The sequence below is a fragment of the Archocentrus centrarchus genome, chromosome 21 (assembly GCF_007364275.1).
Source record: "Archocentrus centrarchus isolate MPI-CPG fArcCen1 chromosome 21, fArcCen1, whole genome shotgun sequence".
Classification (NCBI taxonomy): domain Eukaryota; kingdom Metazoa; phylum Chordata; class Actinopteri; order Cichliformes; family Cichlidae; genus Archocentrus; species Archocentrus centrarchus.
In genome coordinates, this window is record NC_044366.1 from 3,511,499 (window position 1) to 3,529,457 (window position 17,959).

Consider the following 17,959-nt stretch of genomic DNA (forward strand, 5'->3'; position numbering starts at 1 on the left):
CTAACTGCCTGGGGAAGAAAATGGCTGTCGAGTGCCAAGAATCGCTTCTACGAGGACCTTAATCATACAAAGAGTGACTGTAACAATGTTACACAGCACAACAACAATGCAGACTCACTCTCTTCTCTCTCTTCTTCTGTCATAACAATTCACTGTTATTTTATACATTAAGTTAAAGCCCTGCATGCAGTGACAAAGACAGGTGATGTGATTAGAGAGCCTCTGTTAGTGCACAGCTAAGCCGTGATAGCAGAGGGAGAGTTGTTTGGGTGATGTCTGATCGTCTGCTACAGCACTTTGATACACACACACACACACACACACACACACACACACACACACACACACACACACACACACACACACACACACACACACACACACAAATGTTGAAAATGGTGTGGAATAAAATCAGAGCAGTATGCAGGTTTTGATGAGGCACTCCAATGATGATGCACATGGAGACCAATTTACTAATCATGGGACGCAACACTCATGGAGCTTCAAGAAGTGAGAGATAATCTGATGATGCACTCTTTTTTTTTTTCGTGCAACACTCTCCCCACTAAGGACTGAAAGTCAACATAATCTCAGAGCAAATGGTGCCCCCCCCCATAAGAGAAGCTGCAGGAAAACAAAAGTAGAAGATAACCCAGTGCTGACTTACTTCTTATCTCTCTGCACTCACCCTGAATACTGCGGTGTTCCCAGCAGTCGGACCCCTCCGGTCCTGCATGGAATAACATCAGCAGCGGCAGCAGCATTATCTCAGCCATGCCCCTAATGCCTCCCCAACATCCCATGTGACAGATTATTTTCTGTGGTCTGCTTGACCTGATGAATAATTGACTGTATTGATTGAGTGTGATGGCGTTTGTTCCAGAGGGAGGCAGGTAGAATTACAGTCGGAGTCAGTTTAATTAAAAGAGGATTCAGATCATTGTCCTTGTTCAATAAATAAATAAATAATGACTGAAGGAAGTCAAATAAGTGGCACAAATTTATGCATGCGCAGGCGTGCAGTGTTTGTTTTTGTTCTGTGAGAACAGATTCATGAACTCCTTTTTAATTTTGTTGTCCCATTACATGAGTGGCAGGATGCATATTACACATACAGTATAAGTAATCACAGCCACTGGGATGGTTTTGATTGGCTCTGCACAAACCACTTCAACAGTTCTTATGCACACGTTCCAAAATCTGAAATATCACAACGAAATGCCATGTTTAGTTTTTTAATGTTATTATGTAGTGAATAAACAATACATAGATTTACTAGATGAACATCAGGTTCACTTAATAAACCAACATCTAATATTTTCATAACTGTGGGTATTTTCTTAAAATTTTGTGGACAATTACATTCTTTCTGGAAACCAAACTGTGGCTGACAAATCTGAAAGAGAAAGCCAGAGAACTTCTCACTAAACCTACAGCACCCAACCCTATCCCAGCATCCTCCTCTGTCACACAACCCTCTGCGTGTCCTTCACTACATCCAGGAATCTTTTCTGTCGCCCTCTTTTCCTTCAGCCAGGAAGCTCAATATTCAACATCCTTTGCCAAATAACACATCCACTATTCCTCCTCTGTGCATGTCCAAACCATCTCAGCCTCGACCTTCTGACTTTGTCTCCAAACTGTTCAACCTGAGCTGTCCTGCTGATGTATTCGGTTCGAATCCCATCTGTCCTGCTCACTCCCAGAGAAGATGTGAGCACCTTCAGCTCTGCCACCTCCAGCTTGGCCTCCTCTCTTTCTGTTAGTGCCACATCTCCAAACCATCCATCATAGCAGGTCTCACTACCACCTTGTAAACCTTCCCTTGCAGCTCTCCTGTCACAGAATCATCCTGACACTCGTCTCCGCCCTGCCTCGACACTCTCTTCACTCGATAGTACATTTCCACCTCTACCCTTAATCACTTTAACGTGCTGCACATCCTTTCCAGCTCCACCTCTCTGCTTAGCCAGTTGACATTAGTTCTTTTCTCCTTCTTTAATGTCCAGCCTCACACACAACTCACTAAAAGTCTTTTCCTTTGCCACCTCTCTCTTTGCCTTATCCCAGGATTTCTCTCTACATCTGTCCTCTCCCTGTCTGTCCCAGTTTTTCTTTGACAACTCCTTTCTTTGACTACTTTCCTGCACTTCATCATTCCACCACCAAGTCTCCTTGTCCTCTTTCCTCTGTCCAGAGGATACACCGAACACCCGGTAACTCGTCCCTACCACCCAGAGCCTGTCTCAATTTCTGTGAACTCTGTGCAACATTCTTCCTTCCTCAACTTCCACCACTGAATCTTTGCCTCTGCTTTCATTCACTTCCTCTTCTTGATGTCCAAATTCATCCTACCACCCGATGCTGCCTGGCTAAATTCTCCCCTGGCACCACCTTGCAGTGTCCTATCTCTTTCAAATTGCACCTTCTGCATAAGAATGTTGCACACCTTCCTCCACTCTTGTACATCAGCCTATGTTCACACAACAGCCACCACATTTGCATTTCTCTCTTTAACTTCATACCTACCCAACACCAAAAAAAAAAAAAACTCGCAAGGAGGGTCTGAAAAGCCACTAAATCTTGCCAACACTGCTTGTGGGTTGGCTGGGTTCGGCCGGTCTTGTGCAAAATTCTGTTCCCCCTGTGTCGGCAGCGCGCAGCCAGAGAGGCGGATCCGACAGCGCTTCTACTGTTTTTATTCCTTTCATCAAGGACAACAACTCCTGTGAACATGAAAGCTTTTGCTCTTTATTTGCCAAAGTTACATGGGGGGAACCAAATATTTCAGCCATCGGAAATATTCTCTTCCCCCTCCATAACATGGGAACAAATGAATTGAAATTGTAAAAAATATAAAAAAAAAAAAAAAAAAAAAAAAAGAAATTGTAAAGCGTCTTTGAGTGTCTAGAAAAGCGCTATATAAGACTAATGCATTATTATTATTGTTGTTGTTTAGCAGCAAGTCCTTTACAGTGTCGTTTTACCGAGAAATCGATCAGAAACGCCGTGAACACAGTCGGATCCGCCTCTCTGGCTGCAATGCGCGCTGCCGACACGGGAACAGATTTTCACAGAGGAACAGAATTGCGCACGAGAGCTCGAGGGAAAGGAGTGTTACCGACCAGATCACGGCTCCCAACCGTGGTAAGGAGACCCCTGGCATATTCTTCACTCGGCTCGTAGTGGGTAACAAGCCTGCTTCTTCACAGCGGGTCAGCTTCCGCCAGGCGTAGAAAGACAGCAACTCCCACGATTTCAGCAACAAAACTTTATTTCTTTTCATCCGCCCCCGAACACACTTTTTCTTTCCCTCTCCTGCGCTAGCCCGCAACACACACCACAGGGCGGCGCAGAGGACAACTAACACATTGCGGTCCCTCCAAGCCTACAACATGGCCCCTCACACTTGGAATACATCCCCCACAAGGCTGCAATCCTAAAGGGGAAGGCTCTGCCTGTAGCAGGAGGAAGACGGAGCAGAATCTCCTTCTGCCGCTTCTCCCGTCAAAATGGCTGATTGGTCAAATTATCCCGGGGGACTTAATTTCAAAATATCTTTAATAAATTTTGAGCAGTATAAATATAAATGGTAAATTCACTGGTTCTTATATGGTGCTTTTCTCCTCTTCTTGAGCACTCAAATATTTAAACGAGCGTTACGTAGGTCACCCAACCTATTTTGTTAGACAGGTACGGGAACAAGCGAAGCTTGTGGGTTTAATTTTAGCGGTGACTATCACGTGACCGAGACAAGCATTGGCACATGTCAAGAGAGAGTCGTAGACGGATGTAACGGAGAGAATCCGCCTCAGGTAAATAAAACAGAAATAATGTAAGTTATTTAGTCTTTAAGCGCGGCCCGGTACCAAATGACCCACGGCCCGGTAACGGTCCTGGGCCCGGGGGTTGGGGACCTCTGCTCTATACCACTTCATCCAACCTACTGCAGAATTCCTCTTTCTCTTCTAACTGACACCCAACCTGTGGGGGCATACTCACCGACAACATTCAGCATCACCCCTTCAATTTCCAGCTTCAAACTCGTGATCCTGTCTGACACGCTCTTCATCTCCACCAACACCATTCACCTACTCTTCCTTCATGATTACTCCATTTCTCTTGTGATCTACACCATAGTATAATTCTCCTTCAATGCTCCCGGCCTCGCTTCCCTTCCAGCTGGTTTACCTGCACAGACACAGTGTATCTAACATATCAGCCGGCTCTCTTGCTTTGGCAGTCCCTGCAGCCCCTTCTCTCACCTCCACACTCTTGCCTTTTCTTCTCTCTTGCTGCCTCTGAACACGCCTCCCCCTCTCCTCTTACTTTGTCTTCAACCAACAGTAGCACAGTTTCCACCGGTACCCTGCTGGCCAACAGCACCAGAAGCGGTTGTTGATAACCCAGGTCCCCTACCGATCTGGTATGAAAATATCATTCTTGATGTGGCAAAGATTTATCCAGGCTTGTGATAGACACTAAGAATATATGACACCCCCCACATGGCTGCTTAAATCAATCATTTTTATTAATAATCAGTAGATTTACCTAATTTATCCAGTGTAGCACTGTAGCACTTCCTACAACCAACAGGAGAGCTTATAGTGTAACTGCTGGTTATGATCAAAACAAACCAACAGAGAAAGGTTTGTGTGATGCAGACTCTCACCTGCTGGTACCTGCATCATTTTACTGAGCGGATCTCACACGCTCCTTTCTCAGATGTTTCTTTGAGGCAGGTGAGTGCTGGATGCCAAACAGGCTTCTAAAAAGGCCTGCAGTCTGGATCTCTCTTCTATGCTGCACTCAGGGATGGTTTCTTGATTCAAATTTGATTTGTAAAACACTGACTGATTTGTTATACTGCAAAGCTTCCTGCCATTCTGACCTTCTAATGGTTTTATACTTATGTAACAAAAGGTGACTTAGTTCCTGTAAACTGAGTAATGATTAAGTATGATAATTGTGGTTATTGATTAGAACATGTGAACATATTCGTTACCACCTTACATTAGAAAGTTAATAGTAGACAAAAATTTGATCTTTTTTTTCCACTTTACTTTTGAAGGAGACAAGAGAGGAGAACCTCCTGGTCTATGTTTGCCCAAAGTAGCTACATATCAATTAAATAACCAAAAAAAAACAAAAACAGGTTCGTTACCTCCAATGGTAACAAGCTAAAACATACTTTCAAGATTTCTTATTTGTATGATGTTTCTTTAACCTGGTTGGTAACAAGCTTGTTATATTATATTACAGTTATGGTTTATTATATTACAATATTTCTAACACAACACACAAAATAATGCAATCTGCAAATATGGCAGTTTTTGATTTGTTTCAGGGGAACTTTGATGGAGCTGCTTTATGAGGCTGTTCTTCCCAACTGCAGGATGCCGGAAAAAGACTTAAATAACAAAACTGAGCTGAAGTCCAAAATTTGAGACTAACAGAAAGAAGAAAAAAACAAAACACAGCCCATCATAGAGGGTCGCACACAGGGAAACAACACGCACAATGTGACCAAGTCTGAGTGGAAGACAGGGCTATTTATACACAGGACGAAGGGTAACACAACATAGGTGAAATCAGTCACACAGATGAAGACAGTCAGGGAAAATAACAAGGAAACTGATACAGACATGAATATTAACACTGAAACAGCCAAAGGAAGAACATGGGGACGAGCGGAGACAGAGACATCAGAACCATAGATGACGGGACAGAGAGGAGCAGAGGCGTAAACAGGAAACAAAATAAAAAGCCTCGCAGCAGGCATTACTGTTACTGTGATATCATAGAAATCACATTTTAAAGATGGAAAATCATTTTTCCTATACCATAACTGCCTGACTCACATTCTGGTAAGATATAAATATGCTCAAGAGTGTTAGAGGAGAAAAAGAGATACTTTTATGGGACTTTGTCCTTGTCCCTCTACTTTCAGGAAAAGAAAAAAATGAAGGGTACGGGCGTTGTTGTTAACACAGCTCAGCCTCTCAGGAGGCGATTTATATCCCCGTGTGTCCCTCTGTACCACAGATATGAACCTTGATGTGAAATAAATGAACATGTTTTGAAAACGAATGACGTGCTGACAGAAAGTCAGAGGCAGAGAAAATAGGCAGGAGACAAAAGGAAAATGTCCCCAGGTAAGCTAGTTAGAGTGATGTCACCGGAGAAAATAAATGACCTTATTGGACCTTTAATTAGGTTGTTGCCGGGGTAACACCCTGTAAGGTATTTCTGCTGTACCCTCACCAAAAGAAGTGTAAACTTGGATGAATTCATTTTCTGTTTATATCAGCTGACAAACATTTGAATATCGCTTTTCTGGGTTTATGGACACCTCAAAGCTTTTATCTTACATTGGCCCCTCCGACCAACCTAGAACCACCAGTGAACCTAACACGAGTTTCTTTGGTGGGTGAGGGTTAACCCTGTCCTGCCTATGCCTAACCCTGGATGGGTCTCTGGTGACCTGGTTGATGTTAAGAGGTTATATAAAAGGAAACTTTAAATCTAAGTGTAAAATTTATGTCTTTTTGTGTTTGTCTGAACACAGATTTTCTCCTCATGTTGCACCTTAAAAACTAGAAGAAATGGTGCAGATAAAAAATGTTTCACTGTTCGGGAACGTGGATTCACCTTTTGAGCCTCAAAGGTACATTCGAGTGTAGGATGCAGCTGTTTTTTGTGTCGTGCGGTGCTGGACGTGGCACAAATGTGGCATATAAAGAAAGATGACACTTATCACTATTTATATTTCCTCATGTTTAATACCAGAGGGTAAAGCTGTAATTTGTGGTGTAGTGTGATTATTAAAGCAGGGAAATAACATCTGCATTGCTCACTGGCTGGATTTTAATAAAAGAGAACAGAAAGGCCCCAGCCTGCCCTCCAATCAGTAGAGACTTATTGAGAAACGTATTTCTTCTGATGAGGGTGTAATGACTGTGATAAAGCCCAGTTGCTGTCTCATTCCCCCTGGTAGGCCAAACATTTATTGGGGCCTTCCTTTGCTTCCACAGTAAGGGTAATGGGGAGACTCAGCAGGTTCTCTTAGTGGTTCTATCATTGCTTATGATAAAGTTAATAAATTGAGAATGATGATCCAAGAGTGGCTAAATAGGAAATTGGGGGAGAAAATGAGATAGGGAGAACGTGCAAAAGCGAGGGTGAAAGAATCTCATGCGCTGTGGCACGAGGGCAATTTAGAGTTGCTGTCAGTTTCAAGGACGTGTCGGCCTTTTGTGGTATTAATGAAACGAGCAGCACCCCAAGTCCCGATAATAGATCAGCCTTACGAGTCCAGAGGGGGGCTGTGAATAATGTAACAGAACATGTACTGTATGTAACCGTGTCGGTGTGTTTAAGAAGTCTGCCTTCACGGGTCACTCTGACAAAAATGAAACGCAAATTGGCCAAAATTCTGGTAGATTTGGGCTGTGGTGGAAACTCTGTGGTGCTCTGTGCTCTGTGAGGGAAAACCTGGAGGTGCTTCAGTCATAATTGACTCATCAGTCAATATATGAGAGTCATGACTCAAATTAAGTGAGTTACAGCGCCTTTAACCATGTCATGTCAAGTGCTTAGAAAATGGATTTCAGAGCAAATCTGACACAGATGCAGCTTTTTTTTCCCTCCTTTTTTAGCAGAACCTGCCGCATTTTGGACCGCTTTCCCTCCAGCCAATCAAAGTGCAGTAGTGGGTTGGTGAGAAGTAATCGCTGCATTTCAGCTGCAGGGTTTTGTGGGTAATTGAGGCCAGGAGGATCTGCGGGCTGGGGGTGTGGTGGGGTGGGTGGGGGGCTTAATTCACGTTATCAGAGGCAGCAGATGTGGTGGAAGACCCAGTTTAAGACTCTAACACCAGGATTCAGAGATGCAGTTGCAGGCAAAAGCTTCACAAACTCTCCTGGATAGCTATTTCTCTGTAGATAATATCACACACACACACACACACACACACACACACACACACACACACACACAGTGTACTCTACAATCACTCAGATTCCTGAAACCAAGCCTGAACCCCTGAATGCAAATGCCTGCTGTTATCTGTAAAAGATGGAGCAGCATCTGTGTTTGATGCAGGAGGAGTGACACCCCCCCCCCCCCCCCCGGCACTGGCAGAAGTTTTTTCTTCCATAAGTCAGAAGCTGAAGCTCAAAGTTAAGGTTGGCCAAGCGGTGATTGAACCAAATACGTTATACAGCTTTCCAGCATATCAGAAACACTTTTCTTTTTTTTCAGTCTTAAGTGTGGCTCATCTGAAGCCCTCCACCGTGCAGGGGATCAGAGCCTTAATGCGACCCATGTTAACAGGCACCGTAACACACTGTTCGCAGCGTGTGCTGCATGATCATCAGGAAGGAGCTTTCTGAATAACTATGAAGCTCTTTGTATTATGTTTGCTGTCTGATGTTATCCTAACTTCAGAAAGTCGTTCCCTTCACCGCCTTCAGCATGTCCCCTCTGACCTTCACTGTCCTCTCTGTGTCTCTCTGCAGGACCTGGGTGGAGTGAGTCCTCCTCAGAGGAACTGGAAGGGCATTGCCATCGCTCTGCTGGTCATCCTGGTGGTCTGCTCCCTCATCACCATGTCTGTCATCCTCCTCACACCAGGTAACACACAATAAGCACATCTTTATAGTCTCAAATCATGCAGCTTTAAGACTTCATTCATTACTGACTGTCACATTATATATATATATATATATATATATATATATATATATATATATATATACTCTCCATAAGCTCCACTATAAAAGTTATTTATTTATTTAAATCAATTTTCAGTTGATTGTTTTAGTGTTTACTGTTATCATTGCTTTTAGTTTCTGCTGCTGTTCCCAAATCAATTTCAAATTCCTGCCTTTTCTGGCTTAAAAACCAGTGGATGAATATCTCACCCTTTCCAGCACTGCTCTCCTTTGTTCATACACATCTGGAGGCCAACACGAAGCTACAGAAGTAAATATTTTCATATGTAAAATAACTAAAATGAATTTGAAATGTGAGGACAGAGCTCACTGTTTTTGCTTCATGGCCCCCACGGGGGTGTACTACAAAGCAAGTTCAACATAGCCAGGCAGAGATAATCGGTATCACAACATTGGTTATCAGCTCGATCTGTTAATTGAAGGTTTCTGCTTCAGGCTCTGTGTACACTTCCATAAGATTTGATGCATCATTTGACTCTTTCTGGTCGAGTCCGGCTGATTTCAGTCAGAGGGAACCGGCCGTGGAGAGTAACAATGCAAATAAAGGAAGCGAGACAAGCTGCAGAAAATGATTAATATTGTAAATTTGCACAATTTATATATATATATATATAATATAAATATTCCCTCCAACATAAAAGCTGCACATGTACTTGCATGATGCCCAGGAAGTGCATTTAGGTCTCACCCTGCCCCATAATGAAGTGGATGAGGAGATCCCTTTAGTTCAGTGTTTCTCAAACTGTGGGGCGCGCCACACTGATGGGGCGCGGGGTCATGACAGATTGGTCGCAAACGACCTGGGAGAAAAATGATGAATGAAAAGTTTTCATCCAGTGAAGTGGGGCCTGATGGAGAAGGTTTGAGAACCAATCAGTTTTTGGCCAAATCAAAGTGAAATGAATTTTTATTGATGGTATTTTTCTGGAAGAAATACTAACAGACTAATGAGTTTTCTTTTGTGTTACATCAGTTTTAATGCCTGAAGGAGGGAAAATGCAAACAAATCGAGACTGAACCTAAAAACATGCTTTTTCTGCAGCACCAGTGTAATAAATGTAAATCCCAGGTTTAAAAGGCTGCATCAAAATTTCCAATGCTGTGACTGCATGGCTTCATTTGGTGGCGTAACTAACATACTGCTGAACAGGTCTGCATAACATATTCCCTCAGAAGATTTCTATATTGTTCCTTTATAGTCATCAGAAGAAGTTGTCAGAGCTGAGTTAAACCAAAACTCTGAACACCCCCTGTTAGAGGGGGTGTACTCTGAAGGGAGGTTAATGGCTTGGGGATCTGTGTCGAGCTTAAAGTCAGATTTTTGCTGTCACTGAAGTGGTTCTCTTTTTACCTGGTTAAATCACTATGGCAGCTTATGCTGAACACATAACCTGGTCAGGAGCAGGTTATGTTCTGAGTCTCAGTTTAAAACTGGCTGGAAATGCCACATTTTCACAGATCCTTTTATTCACAGCATGTTTTAAGTGCAATATAGATGCTCTGCTGAGGGGGGTAAACTTTATATCTGCAGGTTATTGAGCCATACTTCACTAAAACCACTGAATGAAGAGCAAACTGTCTTGGCACGGGCGTGGTCACGGGAATGTGCATGTACTAATTTAGTGATGCTGAAGATGTATAAATGTTGTTACACTAGATTCTAACCTGCTGCTAAGTCCAAGAGTACCTGTTCAACCAATGAAGTTCACTTCACTTTGATCTGCTAACAGCGTGTCCTTTATTAGGCTGCGGGTGACATTTAATGAGTCCACTTTAAGGTTTCAGAGCTAATGTTCAGGTGTCACCTCAAACAGAAACAGCAGCACTGAGAGCACTCAGTTTAATTAACTTAAATTAAAATGTTCATTTTTCCACTCTGTGCATTAAATCTCAAGACGAACAATTTATGCAGCAATAACTGCTTATTTGCAGCAGTTTAGCATTTTACAGTTATATTTTCATGTTCTTTATAGATTTTTGATCACCGTTTGCATCATTATCTTCCTCATCGTCTGATAATGTCTCTGATTGGAGTTGGTGGAGTCATGTGATGCGTGAAACGCCCCTTTTTATGTGAGCGCACACAGAGCTCGAACGCCTGGTTTAGCACAGAAAGGTTTTTTTGAGCCTGGATTGAAATTTGTTCATAAATTTGTTCATAGCGTACCCTCAGGTTGATCTAGCCGACTTTGTGACATTGATAACTCTGGCTCATGTCTGAACATATCTCGCTCTTCCATTAATTAAGCTTCATAGAGCAGCACTTAGCCGTACTGCTTCACTGCACCGCTGAGTTTGTCTGGGAGTGCCTGTTATTGTGTTTCCTGATTTAAAAACCCAGTGGTTCAGTTAGAGTGGCTGGAGACCAGTGATTAGCATTCAGCACTGAACTAACACCATTTTCGAGCTAATATTGATATAATATATGAGGGCTGTCGAGGTGTGTGCTGCACCTGAGATATCTGGCTGCTACTCTCTTGTTTTGGGCACCCTGGAGACGTGGCATGCTTTTCTCCAGTCTCAACACCCCCCCAGCAAAGACGTACGCTGGCATGGCTTTGAATCTGTGCTGAGTCGAAGTGAGTTGTTGGTGTCTCATGATTGCTGAGGTAAAACTGAATTCTCTCCCATGTAAACTGGCCAGAGTGGACGCAAAGTCAAAGTGGAGGTGGAGACAAACTGCAAGGAGCTGACAGTTCTGTCTGCTGTCAGACTAACGCTGACTTAGGATTCAGCTAAATAAGTAATAAACAGACATGTTGACATCAGTGCTGGAGGAACGTGCAGGTCACCAATAACCACCACCAAAGGAAATCTAATGTTAGTCTATGTTGGCAATAATTTGCTTACATATTAAGAATCTTTAAAAGCCATTTTATGTCAAATGTGAGAGATGTGGTGCCTGTTTCTGTTCTGTGGCCACGGTTTTAAACCAGAAACTGGTGGTTTGCCCTCACTGGGGTGGGAATGACGAGTTCAAGTACTTTGTTGTATATTGTTCATCAGGGAAAAGTGGAGCAGGACAGAGTGCACACTGATATGAACAGTATACCTGAGTATTGTTGTGGTAAGGAGAAAGCTGAGCGTGAAAGCAAAGCTGCTGATCTTCTCTTACTCATGGCCGCAAACTGTAGGTCTGACCCAAAGAATGAGCACTGAAAGGAGCAAGTGGAGTCAGTTTGGGAGTCTGAACAGGATGTATAGAGATAGAAAATGGATGGATGATGGATGCAGCTTCGATCTGTCCTCCACATCCTTACTGAGCATTTTACATACTGTTTTGGGACCTCTGATATCTAGAGGTGCTACTTAACTGGTAACCATTTCACATAACTGTTAGAGCCAAATAGCTCATCCCAGTCTTTTCCAATTTTAATACACTGTACACTGTATATGTGCTCCAAAAACATTTTTTTCTCAGATGTAAAATCATCACAATCCACTGCTCATGCAGCCACTCTCTCCCCAGTGGATTCCACGGTTGGTTAGACTTTCATTGCCTCCATAAACAAACATGCTGTGTGGAGTTATCAAGGGAAGCCAATATGGCTGACATTCAAAATGACTTGGCCCCCTTATTCTGCTCACAATCAGCAGCTGTTCTATTCAGGAGGAGCTCACGATTGGCATGGTCTCTTTCTGCTGAAGGCTTAACATTTCATAATTAAAAATGAAACATTTCCAGGGTCAGCCCTGGAACAGCTTAAGGATTTTCTAGCCCAGTGATGATCATGTTAATGAACGTATGAAATGCCATTGTGACAATGTGAATCTTTTTCACACGCGTGGATTTCTTTGTGTGTTCATGTATAAGCGCCATTATGTACATCTGGATTAACAACACACTCAATGTACTGTATTTACTTGTGAAGCGGGTGGAGAACTCCATCTGTTTCTGTTTGCTTCCAACAATCGGGAAAAAGGAAGTAGCAGCCAGGTGCTGCTAATCAAATACGCTTAATTAACTGATCTTCAGCGAGTGCGAGCACCTTTATAAAAGCACAAGTTTTGGCAGTTTGCTGGTCTGGAGTGTGCAGGTGTGTGTTCACACAACGCCACAGTCTTCCCAGCAGTGGATGGCCCAGCAAATTCAACCCAAGGTCGGATCAGAGAATCCAAGAGCTCCATGTCAGACTCTACATGTTAAAGTTCCTGACAGCACAATTAGAAAAAGACTGAGCAAAAATGACTTATTTGGAAGGGGACTTCTCTCTAAAAGGAACGTGGCAGCACAGCTTCGGTTTGCACGGTTGCATCTGAACAAACTACAAAACCTTCAGAACGATGTTCTTTGGACAGATGGGACCAAAGTGGAGATGTTTGGCTATAATGCACTGCAGCACGTTTGGAGCAAACCAAACAGCCTGTCACACAAACACCTCACACCAACTGTCAGCATGGAGGTGGAGGGCATGGTGCACTCACTGAGTGGACCAGGAGCTCCTCTGTATACACATTTGATCCCAACTGGGTCTTTTCTATCTTCTGGCAGTGATCACACCAGCTACTCTCTGGGAAGCTACGCCTTTGAGTATTCCAGAGTCAGATGTGTCAAAGGTCACACAAAAAACTATCACTTCAAGTTATTGCTGCTAAAGGTGGTTCTACAAGCTACTGAATCACAGGGTGTACTCACACTGTTTCTGCATTTTGCTCAGTTTTTGTTAAAGAAATAACAATAATGATAAGTCACGTGTTGCTGTTCATCTGAGGTTGTATTTAAATCATTTTAAGACCTACTAAAGACCAGGGGACTCTTTTTCATGTGACCTCTATGCTGGTGGTGACTCAGCTAATGCTGGACATTGATTTCAAGCTGCATGCATGCAGAACTCATGTTTAATCAATTAAATTCATGTTAGGGAGAACTTTGCACCTGTAATCTGTGCATGTTTGTTATCTTTCACCTAAAATAAATAAATTAAATTCATGTTTTTGTTTGTTTTTTCAGCTGATAACCAAGCTGGAAGTGACACTAAACTGCTTGTGGAGGATTTGTTCAAACCTGAGTTCAAAGTCCACGACCCGGAGGCCCAGTGGATCAATGGTGCGTAATCCACATTTACTGTACCTGCTGGAATTCAGAGCATGTGAGCTTCTGCTGTGGATAAAATGCACTGTTTACACGGCTAGTTTGTAATTCTAATGAGAAGGCAAAGCAGCATTCCTTAAAAGCGCAGATAAAGCTGTTACAAAGCGTTACTGCCCGCCTGCTCCGTGGAATGACAAAAACTGCATAAACGAGTCATTAGCTGAACTATATAATGACTCGAGCCTGGTAAAGACTTCACCTTTATGCTGCTGTACATATATTTATACAAAACACAGTAGTACTTGACATTAATGACATCTGGTTGAGTTCTAAGTGTACTCCGTATGAACAAACAGCAGCAGTGCTTTTGTTTGGCAGTGCGGGGATGACATCTCTCTCTGCTGCTTTGTAATTGAGGCTCCCTTTAACAGCCGGCAGACAGTTCACTTCTAAACAAGGCTGGCATGTTTCACCTCAGCCTTACCTTGCATCTAGTTATGCAAATTTAGATGTTTGGATTTATTTTCCCTCTCCTTATTTACATTGTATTGATTCGTTATTTGCCAGAAGGGGATCATATGTTAAGCCTGGAAGCCCTTGGCTGGAAATAAACCACATCAACTGAAGTGCAAGTGAATCTGATTATGGTTTGCTTAGAGGGAGGGAGAAGATAACGATAACTCCGAGGGAAAGGATGGACAGGATTGCGGCGTTCCCGCGTTGCTCCCCGCCTGTCTCCTTTCCTGCGGATTAGTGTGTTTGTTTTGGCTTTCCTCTTCGCTGCCCATTGACTGCGTGACTCAGTCTGCGCCTGAGGGCAAGGGGAAGAGGCAAGGCCTTTCTGTCCATCAATATTTCATTCCTGGGTGACATTTTTCCACTATCTTTGCAACGCCATCTCATTCCCTGAGCTGACCTCAGGCTAGACAGAGAAAGCACCAATGTTGTGAGATGAGGCAGTCAAAAAAGTCAGCTTTATAGGGTGGTTTGTGGATGGATGGGGCAAAATAGACCCCAGACAAATGGGAGAAGATAACAGGCAGACGGGCGAGAGGAAAGATTGATCACTAGGATTTGGAGCAAAAATGAGATTTTTTCTCCCTCACCCAAAGGCTTTAGTGGGTTTGCCTGAAAAGTCTTCAGTCTCTGTCTGCATTAGAGATAGATAGGTGTATCCAGTGTTTGGACAGTTACTTTGAAACCATTTTTTTTACTACAGATTACAGACAACAGGCCTTTAAACGTCATCTGTAACTTACTCTGTTAACTCCTTTACTTCATGAGTATTATGAGTAATGTTTTGGATCATTTCATCATCATCTTAAAATCTGTAAGGCAGGGATCTGCATTCAGCAAATTACACAGGAGGTAAAATTCAGACTCTAGTGTGTTTCTATCCAGGCTTTGGTTTAAACTGTGGTGGAGACCCTGCTTTTCATGCAGTGCTGCAGGGAGCCTGTTATGTTCATTTCCATCTCTATATTTTGATTGCTGAGTTTACTAGAGTCACTTCACATGATTCACAGTTCAAAATAAGCATATTTACCCCAAACTGGGCTTCAGTTTATCCATTCTTCAGGTCTGATAAGGGCTGTTTTAGCTCCCTTCCACCTCGCTTTAAGGCAGCTTGTTCCTGATTGGCTGCCCCTCCCAAAGAAAAGATGACATTAGAGATGGTTCCTCCTTTGACATTGGACAGATTGATGAAAACAAAATATGACTGAAAGCATGAAATATTGGCTCACAGGGCGTACTCTCGTTAATTCAAAATTTGGCTGTGTTTTTCTGTAATGAAAGAAGTAAAGAAGTCGGGCTCCTCTGAGGTTTGCTGTGCTTTGACATTCACTGGATGATTTGCCTGTCGGTGAGGATAACGTTTTTACCTGTCTGACCTTTTTTCCATCCCCCCATGATGTCCATGTGACAGACGCAGATTCACCTTTTTGAAGACGTCATATAGTTGAAACCCACAGATACGGTATCTGGTGTGTTTGGCACGATACGTAAACCAGCGAACACTCTGAGGCTTCTGTGGAGACAAAATCAAGAGCAATGATGTTTTATTAAGTAGTAAGATGATGCAAGTATGAAATATGTCTTTATTAGCATGCTTTACAGTCACCGAACCAGCTTTTCTTACTTTAGCGGCCTAGAATCAGAACATGAAATCGTTTTCCCTCAGCTGTATAATACAACACGCATTTTAATGATGAGATGTAATATTTACACAAGCAGATACACAATAGGAAACCATACCATTGATGCAATGCAGCTCCAATGATTATTTTTTTAATTTTTAAAATATTTATTTATGCTAACAAAAAGGCACATAAAATGTAACTGACACATATGTTAACATGTCTGGATCCGTCAGCCGGACCAGCTGGTTTCAGAGACGAGAGCCGATTTAACGAATGCTGCTATGCAAATAGTCCAAATGCTGCAGGAGAAATTCTCATTTTTTCCCAGCTCTGGCTGCCACATTCATTACATGATGATACAAAAAGTGGTCAATATTTGGTAACATGTCAGCCAGACATAATCACAAACAGCACACGTTCATTCCTCTGCAGCCGGTGAAACAAAAGGAGGCAAAAATGCTTTGAAACCCACGAGGTCGGTGTTGTTTGGTTTGTTTGGGAGACGTTGACGTGAGTGATGTAAAAGGTAAAGCATGTGTTAGCGTTTTCTGTTAGTCCACGCCAAATAAGCAAAACAACCGCTGTGAAATTGGCAATATGAGCCGAGCGTGAGTGTACGGGCGCCTTAATTCATACTTCAGCTAACAAGTGGTGATATGAGGTTACGGATGGCTGGGTTGCTACAGTCTGACATTGCAGCTTGATGATATGTGAAATGGAGTGCATCATTACAGATTAAATTTGCTGCTAAGAGCGCTGTGATTCATCAGGTACACCCCCACCGCTCTGGCAGAGGAGCCTGAACGCTGCCCACTGTCATCCTCAGCAAGGCGAGGATGACGAGGATGAGTATAGATTCTGATTATCTCTAAAGAATTAGCATCTAAGTCACCGAGAACACTCATTGAACATAGATTGCTTATAAGTAATGCAATTATTAAGCTGGTGCATATTTCTTTTCTAAAGCCCGTAACAGGTGAACAGAGTAAAACAGATATTCTAGTTAAAATAGCATTTGTGCTTCACTACACTGTAGAAACCTGATCAGGAGCAGGACAGAGAACCAGAGGGTTTAACCCGTGATGTGAGAACAAGTCACAGATGCCCCACCCTGCAAACAATCCACTGCCACACACCACAGACCCCCCCTCCGGAGGTCCTGTGTGCGTGGGCCGATGGTTCAGAGCTGTGAACCTGCACAGTATTAGGCAGACGGCTGCGATGCTGTGGCAGGTTGGGGTACATTAAAACAATACATTTGCTGTGCGGTCTGACATTTCTGCTCTCCTCTGAAATTCATTGTCATTCTGATGCGGCGAAGGTTGTTGTTGATGAGGATGTGTCTGAAGATTATGGGGAAACATCTGGTTAACACCGGGCGCGTATGTAAGAAATGACATGGATGCTCCTCTCCAGCTGGCGTGTGTGAAGACTTGCATATGTGTGAATACTGGATGTGTTTTTCACACTGAGGCGCGTTACAGAGAAAGTCACATTCAGCTGCTGCCACATGTGATTCAGTGAGCGTCAGTCTCATCAGTATTGTCGCCGGCTGGGCACCGTCAGACTGCCGCTGACAATCTGCTGAGAGATGGGTATCATATTGTGTTTGCACGGGCCCGGCTTGGACAAAACAACACGCCAGTTGACTTACATATGCTCCCTAAACCAGAAATACAGCAGACTGAGAGCGTGAAACAGAACAACACATTTTTTGACTATTCAAATTTATATATAAATGATTTAAAGAACAAATTCAGTTAATCATTATACGTGCTGTTGATGGCACGTCACCTCATTTCTGCATAAGGCAGTGTGGAATATCATGCTGTGCAGAAACAACAAAATACTGACTGAGCAAAAAGTGAGTCACAAATGTATATGAAGTTCACACAAGAGCAGGATTGGGTGAGATGAACGGGGATGGACACCTACTGAGGTTGCCATGTATGGAAGTCCAACTGTGCCAGTGAAAGAAAAGGAAAAGTGCATTAAACAAGCATCATATAATAATGCAAAGGTTTTCTTACTGGGCCAAAATAATGAGATGA

At 42.9% G+C, this 17,959-nt stretch overlaps 1 protein-coding gene across 2 annotated transcripts in view; it reads left to right on the top strand.

The window, feature by feature from the left end:
* The window catches only part of dpp10 (dipeptidyl peptidase like 10), a 255,717-nt gene that overhangs the window by 120,131 nt on the left and 117,627 nt on the right, over positions 1–17,959 (top strand). For both annotated transcript variants that reach the window (XM_030758245.1, XM_030758247.1), the window contains exons 2-3: positions 8,520–8,634; positions 13,687–13,782. In XM_030758245.1, coding sequence (XP_030614105.1) covers positions 8,520–8,634; positions 13,687–13,782 — 211 coding nt within the window. The remainder of the gene's footprint in view (positions 1–8,519; positions 8,635–13,686; positions 13,783–17,959) is intronic.